The 17,973-nt window shown below is 35.9% G+C and overlaps 3 protein-coding genes across 5 annotated transcripts; 2 read left to right on the top strand and 1 right to left on the bottom strand.

Annotated features, from left to right (window-relative positions):
- Nucleotides 1-2,578: 2,578 nt before the first annotated feature.
- On the bottom strand, nucleotides 2,579-3,857 carry LOC103343012 (uncharacterized). 2 transcript variants are annotated; one of them, XM_089052164.1, is made up of 4 exons: nucleotides 3,686-3,857; nucleotides 3,524-3,585; nucleotides 3,167-3,287; nucleotides 2,579-2,783 (listed from the first exon to the last, which is right to left on the bottom strand). In XM_089052164.1, the coding sequence occupies exons 1-3, from the start codon at nucleotides 3,741-3,743 to the stop codon at nucleotides 3,168-3,170; spliced, it is 240 nt and encodes a 79-aa protein (XP_088908290.1). In that variant the 5' UTR covers nucleotides 3,744-3,857; the 3' UTR covers nucleotides 2,579-2,783; nucleotide 3,167. The 2 variants fall into 2 exon arrangements, with proteins under 2 accessions (XP_088908290.1, XP_008244905.1); XM_008246683.2 differs by lacking the exon at nucleotides 2,579-2,783 and adding an exon at nucleotides 2,847-3,084.
- Nucleotides 3,858-4,007: 150 nt separating this feature from the next.
- Nucleotides 4,008-6,912, top strand: LOC103343011 (uncharacterized). The gene has a single exon (XM_089052159.1). It carries the CDS (start codon nucleotides 4,652-4,654, stop codon nucleotides 6,563-6,565), a length of 1,914 nt encoding a protein of 637 aa, XP_088908285.1. The 5' UTR covers nucleotides 4,008-4,651; the 3' UTR covers nucleotides 6,566-6,912.
- A 1,280-nt stretch (nucleotides 6,913-8,192) lies between these two features.
- On the top strand, nucleotides 8,193-14,981 carry LOC103343010 (serine/threonine-protein kinase BSK3-like). 2 transcript variants are annotated; one of them, XM_089052161.1, is made up of 12 exons: nucleotides 8,194-8,892; nucleotides 9,293-9,545; nucleotides 9,644-9,864; nucleotides 10,272-10,407; nucleotides 11,015-11,148; nucleotides 11,242-11,347; nucleotides 12,038-12,123; nucleotides 12,338-12,523; nucleotides 13,160-13,309; nucleotides 13,535-13,648; nucleotides 13,914-14,182; nucleotides 14,732-14,981. In XM_089052161.1, exons 2-11 carry the CDS (start codon nucleotides 9,464-9,466, stop codon nucleotides 14,166-14,168), a joined length of 1,470 nt encoding a protein of 489 aa, XP_088908287.1. In that variant the 5' UTR covers nucleotides 8,194-8,892; nucleotides 9,293-9,463; the 3' UTR covers nucleotides 14,169-14,182; nucleotides 14,732-14,981. The 2 variants fall into 2 exon arrangements, with proteins under 2 accessions (XP_008244902.2, XP_088908287.1); XM_008246680.3 differs by lacking the exon at nucleotides 14,732-14,981 and having other exon boundaries at nucleotides 8,193-8,892; nucleotides 13,914-14,360.
- The last annotated feature ends 2,992 nt before the right edge of the window (nucleotides 14,982-17,973 follow it).

Consider the following 17,973-nt stretch of genomic DNA (forward strand, 5'->3'; position numbering starts at 1 on the left):
TAAAGAATTAACAAGTAATTAACATATATAAAAAGGCTTTCTAGCCCTAATTGCATGCTAGAAAACCTAAGTGGAGCATCATAGAGTGAAAAAAAGTCAAACTTAAATTCAATTAGAGGAGTGCACTTCAAGTTCAAAGTCAAGGAGCTGCTTTTTCCATCTGCATATTAGAATAATGTCACAAATAAAAACATGTTGGAAAACAGATGATGCTTCATTCCATGCATCCAATCCAATAAAATATATTGAGAGACTAAATTTTATATTAGATATTTGGATTGGATACTTGCACATGGATTTATGGAGATCTCTTTGTTTGGTACAGCATTGGATCATCAACTCCAAAAGTGGAAGTACCTTGAACTCTGTTTTCAGAAAATTTCCCAATATTTTATATTTATAGGGAGGCCTCTTTGTTCTGGTGCTTGCCCAATTAAGATCTTTTAGTGGGCCAGTGTGTGATAGGTGTCGTTTTCGACATCAATCATCAATTTCAGAAATTGCTATAATAATAAAAATGTCAGCACACCATGTTGGATATTTTTTTTTTCTGATAACATTTTATGTTGATTAGTACTTGCAAATTTGTAGGTTTTCCTACTGTACTAGGAAAAAAAATCCTTAGTAATTGAATAGCATCTAAATACATGAAGCAAAGAAATGTTTTCAAGATAAAAGACTTGAATTTGACATTGTACGTAACTCATTTAAAATAGAGTAAGTTGCAAGGTTCATAAGATTTTATATTGAGAGGGGCGATAATATACAAAATTTACATGCACTACACGGATGGTAGGACTCGAATTCATGATCTTTTCTAAGAGATAGAGAAATTTTTAAAGCAGCATTGCTTTAGAATATATGGAATCAATTTTATGAATATGATGATCCAATTGTTCATTTTTTTAAAAATGTAAAAACAAGAAACAAATCACTTTCCTGAACATCCATTCTCTCCCAAATGAGAAAGGAATATTTGAGAGGGAAAATGACCTAGAGTTAAAAAGCAGAGAGTATGTTGGTTGGTGGAGCTACCCTCAACCTATAGTTGTTGAAGAATAACTTGTAGGTATTTGGGTGAAATAATTATTATTAAAAAAAAAAGGGAAATTACAATAATGTTGTGTTTGACTAGGAAGTTGTACTTGCTATTTATTGGTAACCATGTCTTTTTCTTTAGCTAGTTTCTACATTTTGGACAGCAGAAGAGTTACTGTCCATGGAGAAATGGTCAAATGAAAGAGGGCACACCAGACATTACCAAATCTTTTATTGGCAACAAAGCAAATAAATCAAAGCATATTTCAAAAGAAATCTGACTGTCATGATTATATCTCAACACAAGTCACCTAAAGCAGCTAGTCCGTCGGTGCACAATGAAAGATGCAATGTTTTCACCAAAATGCCACTACTGGCAGTTTTTGTTGCATGAGAATATGTAAGTTTTATATACATTTGTAGCCTATTTTTTTGATAGTTTAAGTTTTTTATACATTGGTTGTCTATCATGGTATTAGAGTCTGTTTGTGGGTAAAATAAATTTAGGCATCAACAGAGTCTTTTTTTGCAAGTAGTCATGAGTTCGATTCAGGTTTCCACACTACTCTGTTGGTTTGCAAGGTGTAGAGTAGGGCTAAATTTATATGTTTGCCTCTCTCCTCCTATTGATCTACCTCTCCATGTGAAGATGACTTACAAGTGAGGAAATGTAAGTTCAACATACATTGTTAGCTCATTCTAGGAAATGTTGTGAAGATGACTTACACGTGAGGAAATGTAAGTTCAACATACATTGTTAGCTCATTCTAGGAAATGTAAGTTCAACATACATTGTTAGCTCATTCTACGACAACACAAGCTTTTGCCACTAGCGGTTGTGTAATAGCGTAAGATCTGCATACTTGGAAATAAGTACGAGAACATTTTCCATTTTATGTTTAGCAAGTGCAAACTCGAAAGATTATTTGGCAATTCTTAATGCAGAATGTTTTTGTTTGTTGATTTCAAAACCACTGGGGCATAATTTCTGCAACTTAATTCAAATTTGTATAAGAAAAGTAAACAGAGAGATGTTTAACGAGTGGGAAAATTTCAGAGGAAAAGGGCAAAAGGGAGAGTATAGCCGAGCTTCAATTGGTAATTGCTCAACATAGATGGTGGTGCTTCGCTCCAAATCTGCCGAAGAGAATCTCCTGCCTTTCAAGTATTCTCAACAAAATTATAATTGCTCCTACAAGCAAAGGTCCGAGACACCAGACTTCTATACAAGATCAAGCTACTGGGTTGCCATTTGCAAATCAAGTTCAACCAAGACCAAATCTCACCTCTTAAGCCAAATTCAACTCAACTCAAGTTCTATCCTGAGAATAGTTAGTTAGTTTTGGTGTACTTGGTGTCCTAAACATAACACCCAGACCTATCCAAATCCATGCTCTCCACTACAACCTTCATAATCAATACCAAAGTGGAAGACGTGCCAATCTTCCCAACAGGGCGGCAGGCAATTTGAATGTAGGGATACAATCTTTGCCAAGGCAGGTCTCCTATAGAAAACGGAAATAAAAACAATACAGGATACTCTTTGGTCCCTGATAGGAAAAATAATTAATCTTGTGATGAATCAACCTAAATTATCAGAAAATTTCCATCAACTACATACTTCATAGCACCTAAATTCAGGGAGCCAGAAATGAAGGTTACACATCTCGAAAGACGTTACACAGAAAAACTCCACTAGAAGATTAAATTATCAAGCAGATGAGAGAAGGTCGTCTGGTTGATGGCTAAAACATTAAAAAAAAACAAAAAGTTCATCAGTTCCAATTGATCTCTAATCAGAGTCAGGCTATTAAATCACAATCTTCACTTTTTAAAGACAAATACACAGTGCATTTTCAAGATGATTATCTGTCTTTGCTCTTGATCATCCTCCACATTCTAACTACTAAGCCACACTACGCATTAGGACACAGGTAAGCATAATGTTTTGGTATTGTCTTCACAACCCAAAGTTTCCAACTAAAATGAGACATCACCTTTGTAAGCAAATTGATTGGAGCAAAAGAGCAGCAACATTAGAGAAACCTAAATTACACATTAAAAGGAAAATTCAAAACCATTCCTTTGAATACTTCTTAACATACACAGAAAAGCATTGCAATTGAACCTCATTTGTCAACCTCCATTGCTTGGGCAGCTTTAGCTTTTGCAGTCGCTGTCAGTTTGGTCTTCAATTTCCTCTTGCCAACTTGAAACCCACCTTTCTTGTTCTTGCCACTGCCATCAACCTGGAGCATATAATTTGGTCAAAAAACAAACTTTCCTTTATTTTTTATTTATAAAAAAACTACATAAATCTTAAGATGACTGAATAATATAACATAATGAAAATCAACAGTCAACAGATGGGAAGAAAGCCCAAAAAAAATTAAAATTTTAAACATTAAATGCAAGCTTAAGGCCAGTAGGCAACCTTTTTCACTTCAGTTGAGCTAAGCTACATCTAAAGAGAGGGAAAACTTACTTTCATCTTGCTCTTCTTTGCTTGAAGCTTCTGTGCCTTCTTTTCTCTTTCTTCTTTCTCTCCTAATTAATTACCAAACAAATTTGAAACTTGTAAACTACATGACATATAGGTATCCAGAGAGAGAGAGAGAGAGAGAGAGAGAGAGAGAGGCTTGCTTACTTTTGAGTTCGAATTCGTGCTGCCTTTTTCGACGAGCAAGATCGTTCTTTTTCGACATTCTTCTCGCGCAGCTCTGAATTGCCGGGAACCCCTCTGGTTTTGGCTTTCACTTTCCTTCTTCAAAATCTTCCGAGAAAATTGACTAAAACCCTAAACCTAGTCAGATGTTCAAGAGAGAGAAAATATTAAAATAATTTCTTAACTATATTTTTTCAGTTTTCCAAATAATATTTACTGGGCTTTCTTCTTCGGCCCAAATATCATAAAGCTTCTTGGGCTATGAAAAATTGATTTTTATGGGCCGTGAGTGATTTAAAACGAAATAAAAAGCAATAAGATAAGGAAAATTACCAAGCTTTTCATAGCTTCGGATTCCTGGGTCAGTTAGGAAACTTTTGCTTACTGGGTTCTGGGTTTTGGAATCTGGGTCCTGCTCGAGTTGGCTCAGGTACAGGTACTTCCTTCTTCACCTTCAAAGTCTCGGCCTTGCAGATACTCTGATATCCGAAGGGAAGATTATCAAACCGGGGACACAGAAATCAACCCATTAATCAGGTACCTAAGGAGAACAAATCAACTTTCGTTCTCTGGAAATTTACGGTCTGGTTCTAGTTATTGCTGAGATAATTTTCGATTTTCCTATTTGGGGTTCTATTGATTGTATTGAAATGTGCCTCTAATGTCATTCCCTCATCTGGGTCCTATCGAATTCTGTCGAGTTCTATGATTATTCAAGGGGTATATTTGGTTTTCAGGCTATGATCTTTTGGGATGCTCAGAAAGATAGGTGGCAATTGGAAATTAGGTTTAAAACTGAGAACTTTGAGTTGTTTTCTATCTGGGTTATGAGTTTCAGGATTTTCTGCTTAGTTTTGCCTAAAAAAGAATTACAGTATCACTTAGTTGGGTTGATTTACGAGGATTGCATACTCTTAAGATTACAATCAAGGCGTTAATGCTCTTGTAATGGCACTTGCATTTGTCTGGAACCTTCAAAATCTTTGGCCCTTTTCGATACTCAAATCCGATGACCTGAAAGTATCTAATGAATTAGTACGCAAACTACCAATACCTGAACACACGAAACAGTTTGTTTACGCCGTTCGGGAGCCTGAAACTCAGTCTGTAATTTACATACTTTCTGCTCAAAGTTTATCAGAGGGGTCAGCATTGGATGCTGATCGTCTTATTAGGGAGGTTAGACCTGATGCTGTTATTTCCCAGGTGGGTCTTTCAACTGTGACTGAAATTCAATCTGAAGAGACTGTATTAAGAGATGGTTTTGACAACTCAGTTCCCACTTCGTCATTTAAAGTTCTCAAAAGATGTTTTCTGGAGAAGGTTAATAAGGAGAAGTATGAGGATATTGCAGGAAACTTGGTTTTACAAGAGATCTTTGGGGTTGGTTTTCATGGACACTTTTTGGTAGCCAAAAAAGTGGCTCAGGAGGTTGGGTCTTCATTCTTGGTGCTTGAATTGCCATTTGTAAAATGTTCTGGTGGGGAGAATGCCTCAGGTGAACATGAAGCAGTGAGCAAGTTCCAAGGTTTAGCTAGTAGTTTGGTTCCACAGAAAGTTGGTTCAGTTGCTTCTGTAAGTCCGTCGAGGTTTTGCATAACCAATGATGTTCATTCACAGATGGTTAAGTTATTATCTCCACATATTGATTTATCAATATCAAGGCTAAGTCCATCGACTTCTGTTTCTGAGGTGGGGGCAAAAGAAATTCAGCTGCAATCCAGTTATGAGGCCCCACAATTTGCTCAATCAATTTATCCATTTCTTGTGGATCTGCATAATATTTTTGCTGATATCCCATCAATGGGAAAGGCTCTAGCTTGTGCACAAAGGATGTTTTATGATGTGAAAAGAGGTGAAGCTGTAGATACCAAAGTTATATCTGAAGTCTATGCCTTCCGGATTGCAGTTGAGGGGCTAAGAATCTCTATGAACAATGCTGGTCGGCTTCCCATTAATAAAATAAGGAATCCGAACTTAAATAAGATTGATTTTTCTGAGCTTCCAGTTGAGGACAAGTCATATGCTCTCTTTGTTCAGGCCCTTCGCAGCCAGACTAAGAAGTTCAAGACTATAGTGGCAGTAGTGGATGCTAGTGGCTTGGCAGGTCTTAGAAAACACTGGAACACCCCTATTCCTCTGGAGGTCAAGGATTTGGTCGGACAGCTTGTTACTAATTGTGAAGGCGAAGGGGAGATGTCAAACGATACTGATAGGAAGCGGCTAATAACTAATAAACCTTTGGTGGCAGTAGGGGCAGGGGCAACAGCAGTTTTAGGAGCCTCTTCGTTCTCTAAGGCTGTGACACTCAAAGTTCCTGCTTCAACCTTTATGAAAGTTTTGACACTCAAAGTTCCTGCTTCACTTAAACTCTTTCTAAGCCAAACCCATAAGACAGTGGGACTTGCCCTTAGTAAGACCCTTGGCCCATCAAAACTGGTAGCTCCAGGTTTTATGAGTTCTGGAGTAAAATCAACATCTATATTGAAAGCAACTGCTTCTGCTGAGAAGATCCGAGCAGCTGCCCATAGTGTTATAGCTGCTGCTGAGAAGACTAGCTTTTCAGCCATGAGAACTGCATTCTATCAAATAATGAGGAAACGGCAGCTCCAGAAAATCGGTGTCCTACCATGGGCTACATTTGGGTGTAGTATGGCAACTTGTGCCGGGTTGGTTGCATATGGAGATGGGATTGAATGTGCTGCTGAATCTCTACCTGCAGCTCCATCAATTGCCAGTTTGGGTCGTGGGATTCAAAATTTACACCTGGCATCTCAGGAAGTGGCACAGAGAGATAGCACCAGATTACAAAAATCGATTGAATACCTCATGTACAGGTTTAAGAAAGTCAGAACTCAGTAGTGAGAATGCAATTCTTATCTTATTTGCATAATAGTGGATGTTCTATACAAAGTGGTTGATGGCGAAAAGATGGACTTCATTTAAAAGAAAGAAAAGAGTGTCGAGAGCAGGGGTTCTTCATATCATCATTTTTAGTTTTTTCTGCTTCTGTTTTGGGACTCTTTTCTAGAAATAGAAACAAATTTTGCAGAAACTTTTCCTTGCTTATTGTAAATATTCAGAGTTCTTTTGAGTGCAGTTAGATGAAAAGTGAAAGAAAATGAATATATTCATATATGAACGAACAAAGATTTGTAGCTATATAGGTTTGAGCAAGGTTGAATTTTGTCATATGCTTCTACAACAAATTGGCTCTCTTTTTTCTCCAATACAGGCAGCTTGAATTTTGTCTATGGGCTTGTAACAGTGGGACATACTATGGGGCACTTTCTTTGTTATTTTTGTTTTTGTTTTTAATTTTAAGAGCGTTTGGTTTTTTAACTTAACTATTATTTTGAGACATAAAATCTTAATTTAGAAAGTTGAATTTATATATCTCTTACCTGGATAAAAATGTCTGATTAGATTTTTATTTCCTATCTCACTTTTTTCAATGCTCCCAAAACCTAGCACTCACTTCTCTTTCACACCCTTGGTAACCCATATGTGTTATATTTCTAATTATAGGTTAATTGGTGAAGGTGGTGTGCCCGTCCCCTAACACTTTAGTTGGTGTGCCTGTTTTCTTACACTCAAGTTCGACCTCCCTCTTCGTCTATTAGAGTAGTTTAGAATATATTTTTAAAACCTATATAAAATTTCACTCTGATGTTGATTGGGCTCTCAAAGAGGCCGACATGGATCCTAATTAAATCGTCAGAAATTTGTCAATCAAGGTGACTTCACTCTTCCTTTGACTTTGTTAATGGCTGCTTCTCTTTGTTTTTAGGGCTTTTTGCTCTGCTTTGGGAGATTCATATATATATATATATATATATATATTTCTCCATTATGTCTGATTTTTGTTAGTCAACCAGGTGCTGAGGGTGTTCAGTGTTCCAATTTTTCATACTAGATAATTTGTCCATGTGCTTCAAATATCTGTTGTGCCAGTTTGGTTTCAAAAAATAAAAAACAAAAAACAAAAAAAAAAAAAAATCTACAAAATAAAACATTTGATTGATGAATTCTCTTTGCACATGTCATAACATAATTGAACGACATATTACATATTTCTCACTTTATTTGTAACAACATATTTCTAACGTTTATAATATAGTACTACTAAATATTCATTTATATTATAACACATCACGTAAGTCTAGTAACTCCTATACTAACTCCAAAAGTGATATGAAGCTGAAAATTTCATTAAAATATTGCCTTTTGAATTGTAAAAGAACATTTTGTATTAACCTCTGTTTATTATTATTTTTTTCCATAGCAATACAATTTTAATGTAGTTTGTGTGCCATAAAAACCACGGAGTACCCTTTATAAATTCTATATCCAAACGGCGCCGTAAAGCTGATCTTCAACAACAATTATTAAAGCAGGCGAAAGAGAAATGATTATGGCGGGAGCGATGGGGCAGAAGAATGATGAGAAGTCTTCGACTTGTGTTGGCCGTTGGCCCCATTCAATACCACACAACAACAATTCAATTCAATCTCACCACCAACAAAATCCAAAGACCATTGGCGGTGGAATTTAAAAAAATTCAAAGCAAATAATAAGACCCAGCTAATCAAAAGTAACAGAGGAAGAAAATTAAGCTGGTCTAATTCTTCACAATTAAATTAATCAAAGAATGATTTTTATTGTTTCTTAATTTAATATCCTTTGACTCATGATATGGTTTGAATAGATTAATGATAGATTTGTTTGTTTATGACAATTATATAAAAAACAAAAACAAATACTATTGCAAACACCGAGCTTTTTTATTCCCTCTTCTTATATTCTACACGGATCTTGAGCTGTTTCAGACTCACTTTTTTTTTTCTTTCTCTTCTTTTCTGGATTGGGGTTTTGTTTAATCGTTTATTTCTTTGCTTTGAGGCAAAAGCTTGGATCTTTCAAGGGTTCTGCTTTGATCGAGAAAGGGAATATTTGATTGGCGGAAAGAGACCCAGAAGAGGGTTTTAAACATTGGGGAAGAAGCTTAAAGGTTTTAGAGCTTTTTGGGGTCAACTGGGAAGCCTTTTGCTTACTGGGTTTTTGGTGTTTAGTAGCTTTCTGGATCAGCTGGGAAGCTTTTGCCCACTGGGTTTTGGGTTTTGGGTTTTAGTATCTGGGTCCTGCTGTTTTTTTTTTCCTCTGATTTCAGCGTCGCCAAATTGATTCAGGTACTGAACGAACTTTTAAAGCTGCAGTTAAGTTGCTATTAACATGTCATTCTCATTTCATTTGGCTTTGAACATGTATTGTTCATTAAATTATGAATTAGTACTATTTGGTAGGATAGATAGAAAATGCTAATGGCCAACGCAATCATAATGTTTTCTGATAAGAATGAAAGGAAAAGGAAAATAAAAGTAATCTAAATTAGTTTGTAGCATTCAGTTCGGGTTGGTTTACTGCCTAACAGTAAACAGAATTTTTAACCAAGAAATTGTGTATGTAGTCCAAACAAATCTCTGCTAGTACCTGTTCTCTCCCCTCTACTTTTCGTGCTACTTGAGTTTGCTTGAGTTTCTGCTTTCATCACATTTCTAATTCAATGTTCCTACAAAATTAATGAATCAGGTATTTCTGTTCGGACCAATTTAGCTTCATTGGAGCATTTGTCCCACTTGAAAAGCAGTAAAGTTGATCTAGTTAGCATGAAGCCAGATGAACCTGAATTTACGTGATCTTCATTTTGTTTAGAGACACAGTTTCACAAGGGATAGTTTAAGTTGATACTGTGACATTGACATGGGGTGTCAATGCTCCAAACTCATACCATGTTGCTGGAATTCACAATTCAAGGCAGCGGTTCTTGAAGCTCCTGACATTGGTGGGTTAATTATATGTCCTTTTTTGTGTGTGTGGTGTTTTGTTTTAATGGAGAAGCGGATCATATCTGATGCTTGTGGATTGTTGCCCTTATTGCAGATAATGAGGAGAAGAGTGATGTTGATTACTTGCCTACATTTTGTGAATTCACATTTGAGCAACTTAAAAATGCGACATCTGGTTTTGCAGTGGAGTACATTGTGTCTGAGCATGGAGAGAAGGCTCCAAATGTTGTTTATAAAGGGAAACTGGAAAATCAGAGGAGAATTGCTGTTAAGCGCTTCAATAGGATGGCCTGGCCTGATGCTCGGCAGTTTTTGGTAGACAGCTTTTAACTTGATTTCTTTTTCTTCTATGGTTTCTCGAATTACTTTCATCCAAACCATTAACCTGGTATTTTTCTATTTCATAAAACTCTTAGTCAGCACATAGGTGACCAGAATTGGTGTATGTTGTCTGCACAACTATTGTTTTTATCTTTATGTTCTAAACCGATGTAATTTTCTGTTGAGATAATATGGGTTGAAATTTGGGTCGTAGACTACGTTTGGCAGATAATATTCACAAAATGCAGTGCTGTATTTCTCTGACTGTGAAGTCCATTTCTTTTGGGCCATATTTATTACCTCATCATATTGTTTTATCAGCTCCATTGAAAGAAGGCATTTTCTGTCTTCTCTATTCTATGACCACTTTTGTGAGACGATTTGATTTTCCAAAACTGCAGGAGGAAGCAAGATTGGTTGGTCAGCTCCGCAACCAGAGATTGGTCAATTTGCTTGGTTGCTGTTGTGAAGATGATGAGAGGTTGCTTGTGGCCGAATACATGCCCAATGAAACACTTGCGAAACATCTTTTTCATTGTAAGGTTTAGTTCTTAAGTTTATATGAGGCTTACTCTTCTAACTTGCACTCATTTTTTCAATTAGTGGATACCTGATCCATTTGGTCCTGCAATTGCCTCTGGATAATAGTTCCATTTGTCTTACTCATGACTTACCATGGACTTCATTTGGAATGGGACATAATAAGATATTAGGCATCATATTTATTTTAGTAATGATGACCACATATTACATTAGAAATTCAGAATATAATTGTCTCGCTTAATTTCTCACATTTCCACCCTGAATTTTGTAGTACCGAATGCTACCTGAGAGTTTATATTGGTGTTGGTATGAGTATCTACAATGATACAATGGTTGCTAGTGTGACCTTTTTTATTGGTGGTTTTTCATTCTAGGTTTTTACCCCCTCCCTGTCTGGCATTAGAATATATATATATATATATATATATATTTTTTATACTATTAGACAGAAGTTAAGGAAAAATACCCTATGTGGTCTTGTTTCAGTTATAGTATCTTTTCTTATTTTGCTAAATTATCTAGTTAATTGCATGGATGCATCACCTGTTGAGTACTGTGCTAATGTTCTGTGGAGATTAACTTTATTGCTTTATTGAATCAGGGGAAACACAGCCTATGAAATGGGCAATGCGATTGAGGGTTGTTTTACATCTCGCACAGGCTCTAGAGTACTGCACAAGCAAAGGGCGTGCCCTTTATCATGACCTTAATGCTTACAGAATTTTATTTGATGAGGTAACTATTTATTAACTCCATCTGTTCGGTACCATTTTTCTTTTATGTATATTCCGCTTGCATTCCTTGATTTTATGTATTATAATTTTGCAGGATGGAAATCCTAGAATATCTACCTTTGGCCTCATGAAAAATAGTAGGGATGGGAAGAGTTATAGTACAAATCTGGCATTTACTCCTCCTGAATATCTTAGAACTGGTATGTAGCTCCTAGAAAGCAGGCAATGTTTTTTCTCCAAACAAGGCTCATTTAAGTTTATGATTATCTTGACAGCTGCATGGTTTAGCTATTTAAGGTAATAAAGTCATATTCTTGTTTGGTATTTGATAATAACTTGGAATGCCCTTGTTAACAAGCATCCAAAGCAGATGTAAATGGTCTTCCGACCATGGTAGACTAACTAGCCTTAATTATCAAATACATTAACAATTTACTTTCCAGAATAGTTTCTTTTGTTGGAATGGCAGATCTGTCTTCGTGAAAATTTGTCTCATCATCAGATTTATTTTCTCCTGATTTGTAAAAAGGAGTTCAATATGGAAATGTCGGTGCTGAGACAATTACTCTTGATGTGGATGCAGTTCAGCAATTATTGTACACTGAACAGGCATACTCCTTTTGATATATAATGTTTTGGAATTATAGGGTGAGCGCCGTTAAGTCTTTTCACCCAAACTGATACTTCTCAATATCTTTCTATAAAGTATTGGTTGATCATATTTTTCCTTAAATATCATGTGGTGGTGCTGATTTGGAGTCTCCATGTTTATTTGCAATTGTATTCATGATTTAAGATCTGACTGCTATTGGCATCTCACAACGTACAGTAATTACTCATTGGTTTGCAAGATAAGTCTATGACTTTGCTTCATGTCCCTTGTCATGCAGGGAGAGTAACACCAGAAAGTGTAATATATAGCTTTGGGACTCTTTTGCTTGATCTTCTCAGTGGAAAGCATATTCCCCCTAGCCATGTGAGTAATTTCTTGAGTGGTAAAAGGAAACAAAATAGAGAAATAAGTGTTAACAGGAAAAGAATATTGTTTCTTGATGTTAAACTTTCTCCCTACACCATAATATTTTTTACTTTCAATTGTTAGGAATTCTGCATCATGATTTCGTCTTCTCAGGTTAAGTGTAAACACTGAAGTAAATTTCTTGACTTGATGACTGATTATTTTGTACCAGGCCCTAGACCTGATTCGAGACAGAAATCTTCAGATGCTGACAGATTCTTGCTTGGAAGGACAGCTTTCTGATGATGCCACTGAGTTGGTACGGTTGGCTTCACGATGTTTACAATCTGAACCCCGAGAGCGACCAAATCCAAAGTCATTAGTTGCTTCTTTGACACCTCTTCAAAAGGAAACTGAGGTCAGTTTTGTGTTTCTCTTATAAAGCATTCGAATTTCAACTAAATCAGGGAGCATCATTTGACCACTTGAAAAGTTGCACAAATAGTTCTAGATCCGCATTTTGTGGCAGTCTTATTTAATGGATATCTTCTTTCCACCGTACTCAATCTGAGCTATTTCTGCAAGCGCAGATCTACCGGATCTTTATTTTTATCGGCAGTGATCGCTTCGACACAGAACCTTTTGACAAGTGGAATATTTGAAAATTTGAGAATGGGACATGACACTCATGTGTTACTAGTTATGTAGGACATAAGAGAGCTACACTTTTGTTCAGTGTCTTTCATGGTGAGCGATATTCTAGGAAGAAGCTTCGAAAATCTGTATCGCCCCAAAACCGAGGGTCATTTTTATAGGGGTTTTAAGGTATTTTGAGTTTATAATCCCTTAAACTCATAGTTACCAACCTCAAAGTTAGGGAGATGGAGAACCACCTTCTATAAGAATATCTATTTGAAAGTCTATGCTTACTTCTTTGGTGTGAATTCAAATCACTAATGATCTGAACCATCTTAGTAGTTCAATTAAATACAAAGGCTTAACATAATGCTGGTATCTGTAGTTCCTTTAAATTTATTTTTTCTTACGACTGCAGGTTCCCTCTTTTGTTTTGATGGGTATTCCAAACAGTACCTGCTGCTCTCCTCTTTCACCACTTGGCGAAGCCTGCTCAAGAAGGGATTTGACTGCTATACATGAGGTCCTAGAGAATATCGGCTATAAAGATGATGGAATGACAAATGAGGTTCTATATTTGTTTAAAATGATGGAGAAATATGAAATTGCCTCTACGTCTGCATATTTAGCCTTCTAGATAGTCTGCTTCTGTATTCATTTTGTGCCTGTGGTTGTCACTGAACTTCTCGGTTGCATATGTTCTGTTGCGACTATCTGTTGAGTTCTTGCCACTTTTATCTTGTATGCAAAGTACTGTTACTGAAACATTTTCATTTCTCACATTCCACTGCAGCTCTCGTTTCAAATGTGGACTGACCAAATGCAGGAAACATTAGATTCAAAGAAAAAGGGGGATTCTGCTTTTAAGCAGAAGGACTTTAGAACCACAATTGAGTGTTATTCACAGGTTAAGTTCTTATTGTGATACTGTCGTTGGTTGGTTTCTTTTTGTACTCTTCTCTTGTAGGGAAATTATACTCATTCCAGCTATTAGAATTAGTTTCAGAAATAACAAAATGTGCTTGTAACATCTTATCTGCTAAGTCTTATAGGAACGAGTAAAATTGGTAGTTTATAAACAGTCACAAAATTAGTGGATTTGATCCTAGTAAAGCCTTTGTTGCTACTTTATTTGTATGTGTTACCCTGCTAACAATTTCTTCCACTTGCAGTTCATTGATGTTGGAACCATGGTTTCTCCAACAATTTTTGGCCGGCGTGGTTTGTCTTATCTCATGAATGACATGCCTCAGGAAGCTCTGAACGATGCAATGCAAGCTCAAGTAATTTCCCCAATATGGCACATTGCATCTTATCTTCAGGCTGCTGCCCTTTCTGCCCTTGGAATGGACAATGAAGCACAAGCAGCACTGAAGGAGGGTACTATGCTTGAAGCCAAAAGGAACGCTGCAGCTGCAAAGAAGTGAAAACCAAGGATCAGGTACTGAATTTGACACTTCTCAGTTTGGCTCTCAGCACATATAGATGTTGCTCATAAGGTTTCGAATCACGGAAGTCAAAGCTTCACTCAGTTCCATGATATTAAGATTTTGGTCATTTTCCTGCGAGATATGTTGTATTTGAGTTCTTTGATTTGATTTGATTTCTTGTCCGTTAAATGTTTCCAGTATATGAATTACTCTGGAAAAATGGAAACAAAAAAAATGTTGTAAACAACAGTGGGAGGAAAAAAGCTTGTAATTTGTGTACAAAATACATAAAAGATTCCTGGTGTATTCTTTCTGATGAAAAACAATGGATACCATTCTCAGTTAGAAAAAAGTTCAAGTTTGACAGCAAAACTATGAGACGGGAGAAAAGAAAAGAAAGAAAATTAGTTGGCTTTCTGTAGTAAATGTTATGATTTAAATACCCTACAGAAAATAACATTCATGGCAAACAATTGTTCTTACATAATTGCTTACAAACAAAGACAGTAACAAATTAAGGAGTTGAGCAATATTAATCCACTACTTGAAAACTTCTGCAGATATATAGTTGCTTCCATGGCAACTATGCATTCTTCAAGTCAAGTGAAGCATGGATGTTGTCTCCAAAGATGCTGGAGCTGAAGATACAAGTAAAACAAGCACCCGTAAGTTTTGAAAACAGACAGTTAAAGTTAATTACAAAAACCAAATTAAAACAAAAATAGCTAAATTTTATTTAAAAAGAAAAAGAAGAGTTGATGTACTTACAGCTTATCTATTAAGCATATCCTTGAGTTGCCGCTTGATCAAGACTACTTGCGCATCTCCATCACCTCTTGAATATCAAAGTGCCGCAAACTCCCCAAAATCCCCAAAATCCAGCAGCAAACCCAAGCCCCATACTGATGTAAAATCCCAGTGTAATAACCTCATCCTTATCATCCTCTTGATTGCTCAATTCCGTTTGCACATTTTGATCAGCACACAAATTTTTAAGTGGAGGTCCACAGAGTTGATTTCCAGCATAAACAGAGGGATCAAAGCCTTGGAGCTGAGTCCTGATTGGAATTTCGCTAGATAAGTTGTTAAATGACAAGTCCAAGAAACTAAGACGATCAATCCGCGAAAGGCTTGTTGGAATTCTTCCTTCTATCCGGTTTCTTGACAAATCAAGGGCATCCAGTGACTGCAAGTTTCCAATCTCTAGAGTGATTTGACCTGAAAAATTTTAATTGGTTTCCCGACAAAAGTGAATTTTTTTTTATGTCTAAAACCTAAAAAACCTTTTAAAGAAACCAACCCAACAAGATGAGTGATTTCACTTGGAATCTCCCCTGTTAATCTATTTCTTGATAGATCAATTCTCTTCACAAGCCCCAAAGTGTTTTTGTATGAGTGCATTCTTCCTTTCCATATGAATGGCATCATCGTCATAAGCATAATAAGTAAATGAACGTTGATAGTCATAAGAAATTTCATACAAATGTCTGCTGGTTAGATTTGAATTTCCTTTATGAGACAGAGAGGTCAAATAGTTGATGCATGGAGGTATGCTTCCAGAGATGTTCATAGAGAAATCCAAATTTTGAATTCGTATTAGATGGCATAATTGTGAGGGCAGGCTTCCATTGAAGTGATTAGACGAAAGCAGCAGGATAACCAAATTCTTTAAGCTAACCCCTAACCATTCAGGTATTGGTCCGGATAATTTATTACGCCCAACATCAATGACTACTAAACTTGTGCAATTCTTCAAGGATGAAGGCCATTGTCCCACAAATCTATTGCTTCTTAATTTGAGTGTTTCAATCTTAAATACGGAGCCTATTGTTATAGGAATTTTCCCGGACAAAGCATTGTAACTCAAATCAAGCATGACTAGATTTTCCAAATGTGTCAAGCAATATGGAACTTCTCCAGAAATATTGTTTCTTGAGAGATCAAGAAAGACTAAACCAATAGCTGCACTTGAACACAAGAATGAAATTGAGCCTGAAAGTTTATTATAAGAGAGATCCAGATATGAGGCTTTTGATAGAACTGGAATTTGGAGGTCATAAATCCCAACTTTAAATTCTATCAAAATAATCGTCATTTCTAAAATTTGAGAATAACATACCCTTTTTTTGTCAAATTGAGAATAACATACTTAAAAGCTATTTGGTTAATTGAAATTGTAGAATTTGATGATAAGAAGATTTGTGAAAACTTGTTCCTGAACATGTTCACTGCACAGAAATGGTTTGGAACAATTTTGTACAAACATCTTTATCAAACAAATTCACTTATACCATAGTGGAAAAGTATGGACATTCACATATAGATGCGACACCAAAGTAGAGCCATATATAAGATTGGACATGAAAAAGACCACGATTCATCTAATCCTATTGCAAATTTTTTTTGTTTTTGTTTTTTAGGACCTTTCATGTTAAGAGAGGCGATATCATACTAAACTCACACATACTACACGAATGTTAGGACTCAAACCGAGGACCTTTCTTGGAGGAAACATTTTCTCTAAACCACTACACTAATGAATCTTTTGCAACCCCTGCTATAAATTAAGTTAGACACTAATTATAATTTCCATGATGTAATTAAGTGACTAGATATTGACTTGACTTAAGTAATTGAATTTTCAATTAGTTTGGGTCACACTATATTGATTGCCTTGATAGACAAAAACAAGTTGCATGCTGAAAAGTATACAAATCAGATAATCACTTTTTCTTTTTTCCTTTTTTAATTTTCTTATTTCAATCATTTCTAATTTTATATTGAAGAAAAGTTTTGAGAGTGCGCTAAGTGGAACTTAATTTTTTTTTTAATGCATTAATTTGGAGCATATCCTTGCCAATTTAGTTTCAATAATTATTAGATAGTATAGTACCTAATCGAATTTTGGCCCCATATTTCCTCATTTTCTTCCCACACAACTATTAATCTAGACTAGACTTGAGAATTGAGATGATGATTTGCCTTCCAACGCACACCAGGCTCCTTCGTACTATTGTCTTGCAGTTGTTGATTCGACTTGACTTGACTTGAGATGGGTTGGTAATGGTGCCCTTCGATGTTTACTCAACCTTTTAAATTTGCCTCCTATCCAAGGCGGGGCACAAGCTACAATTATCTTCTTGCAAATATGGACTTGACTTGAATGAAACATATGTCTACCAACATTATTATTGTACGTATATATTTATTATAAATCTTCCACCAATCACATATTAAAAATAAGATAAATTAATATTACATGCGATGTTACGATTACTCTGAAAAAATTTCTCATATTATAATTGATGATCACAAAATTCTTAAGTAGGAAGGAGTATATTTAGTGTTGAATCTGATCGCTAAAGTTTCGGAGCAAGGAATCCAACTCCACCTTTATTAGAGAGATAGTGTACAATTTGGTATGTAAAGATGGTCTCCCAAGCAATCAAGGCAAAACTACATGGATTATTTGTGACTTTTAGCCAACTCTTCATGAATAGGGATGGAAACAGATTCCCAATGGGGAATATGGTCCCCAATGTTTGTGTGAAAGGATAATCCTTTATGAATAGGCAAAACTATATTTACTTAGTAATTGATCGGCATAAAGATGGATAAAATCTACAGTTCCTATCTTATTCATTGAATGATATGCTAAAGAGTATCGAAATCAGATGAGCAAAATCATCCTGGAGGGATATGAGCTTTTCCATTGATTGGATACCATTCTCAGTTAGGAATTTAGTTTAAACGTCTGTGTCTGATTATAATAAATAAATTATTAGTTATTTGATAAAAAAAT

This window comes from Prunus mume, linkage group LG5 (assembly GCF_029339155.1).
Source record: "Prunus mume cultivar Tortuosa linkage group LG5, ASM2933915v1, whole genome shotgun sequence".
Lineage (NCBI taxonomy): Eukaryota > Viridiplantae > Streptophyta > Magnoliopsida > Rosales > Rosaceae > Prunus > Prunus mume.